Raw genomic sequence first — 10,879 nt, 5'->3', positions numbered from 1 at the left:
AGTCTCCTGCCTCCGCCTCCCAAGTAGCTGGGACCACAGGCACCCGCCACAACGCCCGGCTATTTTTTGGTTGCAGCTGTCATTGTTGTTTTGGCGGGTCCGGGCTGGGGATTGTTGTTCATATCCTTAACCTAGGCTCACCAATTTTTTTTCTTTTGAGACAGTCTTACTCTGTCTCCCATGGTAGAGTATTGTGGTGTCACAGCTCACAGCAACCTCAAACTCTTGGGCTTAAGCAATTCTCTTGCCTTAGCCTCCCAGGTAGCTGGAACTGTAGGTGCCCGCCTCGATGCCCATTTATTTTTAGAGACAAGGTCTTACTCTCTTGCTCTTGCTCAGGCTGGTCTCAAACCTGTGAGCTCAGGCAATCCACCAGTCTTACCAATTTTAATATTTTGTGCAATGTTTTTTTTGTTACTCACTTTGTCTCTTTACATACTTATATTTTTAAACATTTGAGAGTATATATAATCACACTCAAGTATATATTTCCTAAGAATAATGATACTCTTTTACATAACTCCTGAATAATTGTTAAAATCAGGACATTCAGCATACATACAAAATCATTATTAAATGTCCAGCCATATTCAAATTTTAGCATTTGCTCCAAGCCAGTATGCTTTGTAGTGTCTCCCTCACTGCCACTGCCTGTAGGATCACACATCACATGTAGTTTTTTTCTTAGATATGAAACAGCTCCACAGCCTTTTTGTGGAGGGTGGGAGAGGAGAGTCTTTTTGAACTTTATATTTGTGAAGAGTATAGGCCATTTATATTACAATGTTTTCCTCGGTAATTTTTGTCTATTGTTTTTTTCACAGTTACTAAATGTGGTTTTTAATGACCTCATGGTATCCTTCTAACTTGGGGTTGTATTATAATTTGCCTAACCCTTTATTTTTACTTTTATATGGTTTACAGTTTTTTGTTTTTAAAAATAGTATGGTGAAGGGCGGTGCCTGTGGCTCAGAGGAATAGGGCACGGGCCCCATATGCCGGAGGTGGCGGGTTCAAACCCAGCCCTGGCCAAAAAAAGTATGGTGAAGATCATTTTAACTCAAGTCTTTGTTCATATGCTTAATTATTTACTTAGAATAAATTTCTAGAAATAGAATTGCTCAAGTAAAGGATGTCACTCTTTTTTTTAAGGCTTGTTTTTATACTGCCAAATATCTCTACAGAGAGTTCAGCACTATATGAGATGGTTTGTATGGTCTTAGCTAATTGAAGGCACATTTATAAAAGCAGTACTATTATATCATAAGACTGTTTAAAACCATAGAAATAGTCACATTCTTCCTCTATCTAATGACAATGATTATGTTATAAATGTATAAAAAAATCCTCAAGTATCTAGATGAAGTCTACAAAAATTAATGTAATTTAAACCAGTTAGCTATCATTATTACCACATGGTAATACTAGGGTGGTCTTAAGGTTATTATTTGAGCTTTCCTTAAAAAAATTTTTTTAGGGGCTTGGCACCTGTAGCTCAAGTGGCTAAGGCACTGGCCACATACACCTAAGGTGGCGGGTTCAAATCCAGCTGGGGCCTGCCAGACAACAATGACGGCTGCAACCAAAAGATAGCCAGGCGTTGTGGCGGGCACCTGTGGTCCCAGCTACTTGGGAGGCTGAGGCAGGAGACTTGCTTGAGCCCAGGAGTTGGAGTTTGCTGTGAGCTGTGATGCTACAGTACTCTACCCAGGGGGACAGCTTGAGGCTCTGTCTCCAAAAAAAAATTTTTTTTTTTAGGGGTTGGCACCTGTGGCTCAGTGAGTAAGGTGCCAACCCTATATACAGAGGGTGGAGGGTTTGAACCTGGCTCTGCCCAAACTGCAATGAAAAAATAGCCAGGCATTGTGGCAGGCGCATGTGGTCCCAGCTACTAAGGAGGCTGAGGCAAGAGAATTGCCTAAGCCTGAGAGCTTGAGGTTGCTGTGAGTTGTGATGCCATGCATTCTACTGAGGGCGACATAGACTCTGTCTCAAAAAAAAAAAAAAATAGGAAAACAAAAAAAACTTTATAGTTCTATGAAAAATTTGAAACATGTAAAACTTTGAAGAATAGTACAAATTTACATCCATATACTTGCCACTAAGGTACAACACTTGTTAACATTTTGTCCTATTTGCTTTCTGTGCATGTGTGTTTTTCTCCCTTAAACATTGGAAAGAAAACTGTAAATGTCCACTATTTTACATCTAAATACTTTTGATAAATTATATCAGAATAATGGCATTATCTTAAGTATACACATTAATCTTTTTTTTTTTTTTTGAGACAGAATCACTCTGTGCCCTGAGTAGAGTACGTGTCATTGTAGCTCACAGAAACCTCAAACTCTTGGTCTTGAGCAGTCCTCTTGCCTCAGCCTCCCTAGTAGCTGGGACTCACAGGTGCCGGCCACAACACCCAGTGAGTTTTTCTATTTTTAGAAGAGCGGGGTCTCGTTCTTTCTCAGGCTAGTCTTGAACTCCTGAGCTGAAACGATCAGCCTCCCAGAGTGCTAGGATTACAGGCATGAGCTACTGTGCCTGGCCAACACATAATCTTATCCCACCAAAGAAAATTAACATGATTTCCTTCATATCAGGTACTCTCCAATCTTTTTTTTTTTTTTGCATTTTCACCAAATGTTCATAGAATTTCTTTGTTTTTTAATGAGAAAGCATCAAATTGTGTATTACATTTTTAATCTTTTAATCTGTTTCTGTTGAATTTTATCTACTTATTTAGTGATAAATAGGTTTACATTTTTTTGCTTCAAGACTCTGTCCTGTCTTGTATACTGTTGTGTGAGCAATATTTAAATAACGGGAAAATTAGTTTTGGAGAAAATTTGAAGGGTCTCATTAGCAGAGACAAGTATGTTTCGCTTTGTTTCTGAATATGAGTTATTATCCTTCAACTTCATAATTGCATAAATTATTTGTTTTATAGGTTCATGTCAAGGGAGTTTTAAGAAAACCATTTGTGTCATTCTTGTGTTCTTTCATTTCTAGGAATTCTTTTAGTTGGACCACCAGGGACTGGAAAGACACTTCTTGCCCGAGCTGTGGCAGGAGAAGCTGATGTCCCTTTTTATTATGCTTCTGGATCAGAATTTGATGAAATGTTCGTGGGTGTGGGAGCCAGCCGTATCAGAAATCTTTTTAGTATGTTTTGCTGTATCTTTCATAAAATGCTAATTTTTTAAAATTTTAGGGTATGAGTGAATATTACACTTTTTTGGCTATTGCCCCTTTAATGATAGCTGCATTAACCATTTTGGGGTCCAGGCTTTAGGTAACTTCATATATGAGCTAAAAGAGAGCTATCTTCCTTTTCTAAACAGTTGAACTTAACAGAAGAACTAGTGGAAGGTTCAAGATGAGGTTGGGGCTGCCAAAATAGCTCTTAACTTTTGTTCATTATTTATCAGTTCTTCAGTGTGTAATTAAAGAATCATTAGCCTCAAACCTGATTGTACATGATACTTAGCTAGGAAAAATGAATACCCAATTGTTTTTATCTTATATCTTACTTTTCAGTATATTCCCCTCTCTCCCATTCCCAGGATACTGTTCCTAAATCAGTGAAAAACAGGTTAATATTTATCTGGTTTTGTTTGAAAAGTATTGATTTCTTTTAACTTTTTGGTTACGTTTTTGTTTTCTTAGGGGAAGCAAAAGCAAATGCTCCTTGTGTTATATTTATTGATGAATTAGATTCTGTTGGTGGGAAGAGAATTGAATCTCCAATGCATCCATATTCAAGGCAGACTATAAATCAGCTTCTTGCAGAAATGGATGGGTAATTGAGTCTTCCTTTCTCCATAGAATATTGTGATATTATGTGCCTTGTAGCATTTGTTATTATGTAGACTTGATCTTACACAGATTGTTCCCCAAAAGGCCTATGACAACATTCTAGAGATAAGAAAAACATTATGTTTATAGGCAACAGGTTTGTCTCGTGTGCAGGATGTCAAGGAAAGCTTTACTTTTAGTGGAGTATTTTCACAACTCATTGGGTATTTGAATATCAGCTCCTGTGATTGATTTGATTTCTGATATTTATACCTTTTCCTCCTTGTTATACTTATGATAAAAGAAAATCAGTGATGCAAATTGAGCCTAATATTTTGTTTGAAGAAGTAAAGGACATGTATGCTGGTTACCCATTTCTTAGTAGTATTGAATGTTGTGGTAGATTTAAAACACATCAATATTCATAATATAAAAAGCAAGAAATGGCATTGCTTTGAACAAGGTGTCTTCAAGTCCATGTAAAACATTTCAGAACCACATAGGAAGTCTGAGAATAAATTAAATTGATGTATTTGAAAGTTATTTTTCAAAAATTGTTCATGTACCCAAGGTGGCTCAGGCCCCGTAGTTCATTGGTTAGGGCACTGGCCACATACAATGAGGCAGGCAGGTTCGACCCTGATCTGGGCCTGCTAAATAACAATGACAACTGCAACAACAACAAAAAAATAGCCAGGTGTTGTGGCAGATGCCTGTAGTCCCAGCTACTTAGGAGGCTGAGGCAAGAGAATCGCTTAGGCCCAGGAGTTTGAGGTTGTTGTGAGCGGTGACGCTACGGCACTCTACCCAGGGTGACAGAGTAAGACTCTCTCAAAAAAAAAAAAAAAAAAAAAATTGTTCATGTACCCAAGCTTTTTAAGGCAGAGCATATTTTCCTAAGTAGATCAAATATTGTGATTTGTTGTTTTTATCAATGCCTTTTTGCATAATGCTAAGCAATATTGTGTTAAGCATTGTTGTATGTGTGCTATGCTTCAATTTTTAGTGAAAAGGTACTCTTTTTTTTCCCCCTAAATAGTTTTAAACCCAACGAAGGAGTTATCATCATAGGAGCCACAAACTTCCCAGAGGCATTAGATAAGTAAGTAGTAAAAGAAAACTTTTGTGAAGTACTATTGTATGCTATAACATCATGCTAAAGGAACACCATTAGAAAAGATGACATTGTATGATTCCATTTACACAGAATGTTCAGAATCTGAACAAGTATGTTGAAAACCCTGACTATTCATTGACTGCTATTGTCTTCCCAGCATGTCTTTAGAAAGTCATTTGTGTTGAATTGCAACTTTAGCTAATCAACTTATTTATGCTTTCCTTTTACATTCTTCTTTTAGTGCCTTAATTCGTCCTGGTCGTTTTGACATGCAAGTTACAGTTCCAAGGCCAGATGTGAGAGGTCGAACAGAAATTTTGAAATGGTATCTCAATAAAATAAAGTTTGATCAGTGTAAGTTGAATTCTATAATATAAATATTATTATCTATATAAAATGGTAATAAATCTATCTGCCCTGTTTGTGATCCTTACATGATAAATGTATTAAAAAATCCATACATTTTTATATCATTTTTCTCCCTGTCCTTTTAAATGTTCATTCCTGAGTCACACATAGTAGCATATACCTATTATCCCAGGTATTTGGTAGGCTGAGGCAGGGCATCACTTGAGCATAAGAGTTGGCAGCAGCAGGGTCCCAGCATCATGGGATGATGAGAGAGACCCCATATGTGCAGAATATAGTAAAAATAAAAAAGCCTATTCCTTAAATTAGTTTGCATCTGAGAGATTGTATGTGCTTTGAGTCCTGATCTAAAGAAGGTTTTTTTTAGAACATTAAGACTATCTAAAGATTAATATATGTGCAAAGTTTTTTATTTAGATAAATGTAAATTACATAATAATAGACAAAGCTCTATTAACAATAGCTCATGATAGATAATAGTTTTTGTGGCCCAAAGGGTTGACAGTCACATGTAAAACAAAATGCATGGGTGAGAGTGGCACCTGTGGCTCAATGTGTAGGGCACCGGCCCCATATACCGAAGGTGGCGGGTTCAAACCAGGCCCCAGCCAGCTAAAACAACAACAAAAGTTGGGCGTTGTGGTGGGCACCTGTAGTCCCAGCTACTCAGAAGGCTGAGGCAAGAGAATCACGTAAGCCCAAGAGTTGAAGGTTGCGTGATCTGTGATGCCATAGCACTCTACTGAGGGTGACAAAATGACACTGTCTCAAAAAAAAAAAAAAGTGTGGATGAATATACTTTTTCGGTTTTTGTGTGGTTAGGTTAGTAACAATATAGGTCATATTTGAAGTTTCTAAATATAGGAGGCAAGTCTACATTTCATTGTTTTTCATAAAGTTATTTCAGTTTAAGAGCTTTTGTGATTTGTCCCAATGCCATTTTTTTTTTTTTTTTTTGGAGACAGAGTTTGACTTTATCACTCTCAGTAGAGTGCTGTGGCGTCACCCAGCTTACAGCAACCTCTAGTTCCTGGGCTTAGGCGATTCTCCTGCCTCAGCCTCCTGAGTAACGGGCTGCAGGTTCCCGCCACAACGCCCAGCTATTTTTTTTGTTGTTGCTGTTGCAGTTTGGCCGGGGCCAGGTTTGAACCTGCCACCCTTGGTATATGCGGCTAGCGCCCTACTTACTGAGCCACAGGTGCCGCCCCCAGTGCCAATTTTAATGATACACTTGAGCCCTTTTTCCTAGGAATTTTTACCAAGTTCATTCCTGTTTTCTGAGAAATGATCTCTGAGAATAGCTATTTTTGTTCTTCCTTTGGACTTCATGTGTTCGTTCTGACAAGTGTTCTTTTAGCAGTTTTGAACTCTCACTATTGTGTTCTCTTTTTACATTAGCTGTTGATCCAGAAATCATAGCCCGAGGTACTGTTGGTTTTTCTGGAGCAGAGTTGGAGAATCTTGTAAACCAAGCTGCATTAAAGGCAGCTGTTGATGGAAAAGAAATGGTTACCATGAAGGAACTAGAGTTTTCGAAAGACAAAATTTTAATGGGTAGGTTTTATGTTTCTTTCTGTTGCTTATTTTGTTTTCTTAGGAAATATTCTATTTTGTCAGCTAAAGCTATGATCATGTTTAATTTAATTTTGCTTTAAAACTTCAATGTCTGAGGATTCAAGGTTTGCAGTAAATAAGTTCACAAATTCCCAATTTGAGGGTCAAACAAATGCCAATAAACAGTAACATTTTCTTAACAAGACCCATTTTGTCAGTGATATAAAACTGATTTTATAGTGTGGCACATTCATTAATTTTGTCTATTTCTTAGGATACCTGTTTTTCTGACTTAAAAGGGTAAAAAATTGAATAGCTCTCAGAACATGAAAATACATACTTGAAAATAATATTATTGGCCAGGTGTGGTGGCTCATGTCTGTAATCCTAGCATTCTGGGGGGCTGACTAGGGAGAATTGCTTAAGGTCAGGACTTCAAGACCAGCCAAAACAAGAAAGAGACCTCATCTCTACTGAGAACAGAAAATTAGCCTGGCCTTATGGTGAGTTTCTATAGTCCCACTTACTTGAGAAACTGAGACAGGAGGACTGCGTGAGCCCAGGAGTTTACGTTTGTTGTACACTAGGCTAAGGCCGTGGCACTCTAGTCCAGGTGACAGAGGGAGACTCTGTCTCAAAAAGAAATAAAGGAAAAAGAAAAAAATGACACTATTTTACCTTTTAGAGAACAAATATATTTCAGTATCTTATATAATTACCCTTGTATTTCCTGTTGTACACCATTGTTGAAAAAGGGATGGTTAGTTTTACTTATTCTGCATTTAATTTTGATTTTAAATCTTATATTGACTTATGTAGAGGTTACTTATGATATTTCTGTTAAGTTGGAAGTTTATTTCCTGAATATAGAATTGCTGTAAAGATTAAGATGGTTTTGACCATTTTAGTTTGCAGATAACAAACTGTTACAGTCTGTATATGTTTTAGAGTGAATTTTACCCTGTTACAGTTTGTATATGTTTTAGAGTGAATTGTACCATTTTAAAAAAGTCTTTGTAGTCTTTGGCATGGCACCTGTAGCACAGTGGTTACGGCGCCAGCCACATACACTGAGGCTGGCAGGTTAGAATCCAGCCCGCGCCAGCTAAACAACAGTGACATCTACAACCAAAAAATAACCGGGCTTTGTGGCGGGTGCCTATCATCGCAGCTACTTGGGAGGCTGAGGCAAGAGAATTGCTTAAGCCCAAGAGTTAGAGGTTGCTGTGAGCTCTGACGCCATGGCACTCTACCGATGGTGACATAGACTCCATCTCAAAGAAAAACCTTTGTATTCTTTAAATTATTGATTAGTAATATTTGGATGCTTAAGTCTCAGAAAAAAATGGCATACTATTTGTATATAACCCATGCATATTCTCCCGAATACTGTTAAATTATTCATAGGTTACAAATAACATGTAATACATTATCAGTACTCTGTAAATTGTTATACTAGATTGGTTTTTATTTGTATTATTTTTTTTTTTTTTTTGAGACAGAGCCTCAAGCTGTCCCCCTGGGTAGAGTGCCGTGGCATTACAGCTCACAGCAACCTCCAACTCCTGGGCTCAAGCGAGTCTCTTGCCTCTGCCTCCCAAGTAGCTGGGACCACAGGCGCCCGCCACAACGCCCAGCTATTTTTTGGTTGCAGCCGTCATTGTTGTTTGGTGGGTCCGGGCTAGGGATTCGAACCCGCCACCTTTAGGTGTACGTGGCTGGCGCCTTAGCCGGTTGAGCTATAGGCGCCGAGCCTATTTGTATTATTTTTATGAATTTTTTCCCCTGGAGTTTCTTCGTTCCCCATATGGCTGAATCTAGAGATATAGAACAGGTGCTGTAGGTAGGGCAAACTGTCTTTGATTTGCAAATGAAAATGGGTGGCATTGATTTAAATACATAGTTCTCTAGTGGTATGTTTTATACTTAATTAAAATTTTATGTTAGGGCCTGAAAGAAGAAGTGTGGAAATTGATAACAAAAACAAAACCATCACAGCATATCATGAATCTGGTCATGCTATCATTGCATATTATACAAAAGATGCCATGCCTATCAACAAAGCTACAATCATGCCTCGAGGCCCAACACTTGGACATGTAAGTTTTTTGTAGGTTTTTCTTTGTTTTGAAATAGAGCTTTCTAGAAACTTAAGTAGAAAATTACTGACTTAAACATTTTACGAGGAAAATTCATCTGTTTTCTGTGGTTCTTGATACTTTCTTTTAGTCTTGAAGCTTCTTAAAATCAGAGACATTGTGAAATTTTTGTTACTAAAGAGTAGTTTTTAAATTTTTATATTTCATATTTACATGATGAACTTTGATTTAGAAATGACAGCAAACTATATAAGTCTCTAATTGTTCTGTTCCCCAAAAGACAAATTATGTGTCAATGCTTTAGTAGTTTTTTAAAGATTTTTGCATGTGGTACAAGTTTAATTATCTTATAAATTATAGATACTTGAAACATTTCCATGCAAGTGGGGGAAAAAAATCCTATTTATTGTTGTTTATAAAATGTTCTTTTACTTTATATAGAAGTTTTTATTTTCCAAATTGCTTGTTTCATCTTCGGGCACCTGATGGCTATCTCCATTCTCCTTTCAGCTTCATAGGATTAAGTTAATGAGTGAGAGCTAAATGATAATTCCAGTTTTGAATGTAATGATTTCAGAACTGTATCTAAATTTCCTCCTTATCTGATTATTTGTATTTGTGTAGGTGTCTTTGTTGCCTGAGAATGACAGATGGAATGAAACTAGAGCCCAGCTGCTTGCACAAATGGACGTTAGTATGGGAGGAAGAGTGGCAGAGGAGCTTATATTTGGAACTGACCATATTACAACAGGTTGACTTGAAAGGATGGCTTTTGTTGAAATTCTGTGTATAGGGTTAAAGGTATTTCTAAAACTTAATATGTTTACGTATTGTATTTTAGGTGCTTCCAGTGATTTTGACAATGCAACTAAAATAGCAAAGCGAATGGTCACCAAATTTGGAATGAGTGAAAAGGTAACATTTTTTTCTCTTGCTTATACGCTTCCTATTTTGCTTTTAGTCTTTATTCTTTCAGAAGAATGATGACATTCTTTTTTGCCATCAAATGCATTACTTTTTAAATTTCAGATTAATATGAGGGTACATTTAGAGTATAATGTCTGCATTCATTAGTACAGAGTTTGCATTTGTTAGGTAAGTGTATATGACATACCCAGAAGGTGTGTCATATACACCTGAGTTGTGCCCATCATCAAATATATTTTCATATTTTATTGTTTGCTTTCTATAATATTTTTTTATATACAGGAGAATACTTTCTCTGTTAATTTTGTTGTGGCTTGGGGCTTTTCTGTTCAATTATTTTCTTCCCTTCGGTTTTAGCTTGGAGTTATGACCTATAATGATACGGGGAAACTGAGTCCAGAAACTCAATCTGCTATTGAACAAGAAATAAGAATCCTTCTAAGGGTAATAATATTTTTTTTGGCTTACTCATTTTTTAGACTATGCATAAATAGTTATGTACTTAAAAATGAACTAGAAACATCATTCTATCTATAGTATAAAGGTAACAGGTGTACCACTGCAGCAGTGATTTAAATATGTTATTGAGGAACCTCTCCGAGAACTGGGATGTATTTTATTCTGACCCTGGGCTAAGAACTGGGTTTTTGCGTTTAAGAAATTTCAGTTTGGGGGCAGTGCTTGTGGTATATGCTGCTGGCCCCATATACCCAGTGTGGCAGGTTCAAACCCAGCCCCAGCCTAACTGCAACAAAAAAATAGTGGGCCAGCTCTGCGCCTATGGCTCAAGTGGCTAAGGCGCCAGCCACATACACCTAAGGTGGCAGGTTCAAATCCAGCCCAGTCTGCCAAACAACGATGGCTGCAAGCAAAAAATAGCCGGGTGTTGTGGTGGGCGCCTGTGGTCCCAGCTACTTGGGAGGCTGAGGCAGAGACTCGCTTGAGCCCAGGAGTTGGAGGTTGCTGTGAGCTGTGATGCTATGGCACTCTACCCAGGGGGAAAGCTTGAAGCTCTGTC

General features: G+C 37.6%; 1 protein-coding gene across 1 annotated transcript in view; it reads left to right on the top strand.

Moving 5' to 3' along the window:
• The window catches only part of YME1L1 (YME1 like 1 ATPase), a 35,256-nt gene that overhangs the window by 22,227 nt on the left and 2,150 nt on the right, over positions 1 to 10,879 (top strand). Inside the window, exons 9-18 of the mRNA XM_012803262.2 lie at positions 1,759 to 1,782; positions 2,971 to 3,162; positions 3,667 to 3,799; positions 4,835 to 4,897; positions 5,154 to 5,266; positions 6,680 to 6,835; positions 8,783 to 8,934; positions 9,559 to 9,685; positions 9,776 to 9,849; positions 10,219 to 10,305. Of these exons, the coding sequence (XP_012658716.1) occupies positions 1,759 to 1,782; positions 2,971 to 3,162; positions 3,667 to 3,799; positions 4,835 to 4,897; positions 5,154 to 5,266; positions 6,680 to 6,835; positions 8,783 to 8,934; positions 9,559 to 9,685; positions 9,776 to 9,849; positions 10,219 to 10,305 (1,121 nt within the window). The remainder of the gene's footprint in view (positions 1 to 1,758; positions 1,783 to 2,970; positions 3,163 to 3,666; positions 3,800 to 4,834; positions 4,898 to 5,153; positions 5,267 to 6,679; positions 6,836 to 8,782; positions 8,935 to 9,558; positions 9,686 to 9,775; positions 9,850 to 10,218; positions 10,306 to 10,879) is intronic.

The sequence above is a fragment of the Otolemur garnettii genome, unplaced genomic scaffold (genome assembly GCF_000181295.1).
Source record: "Otolemur garnettii isolate 467f Iridium unplaced genomic scaffold, OtoGar3 scaffold00019, whole genome shotgun sequence".
NCBI lineage: Eukaryota > Metazoa > Chordata > Mammalia > Primates > Galagidae > Otolemur > Otolemur garnettii.
This window is presented reverse-complemented; position numbering and strand designations above follow the sequence as displayed.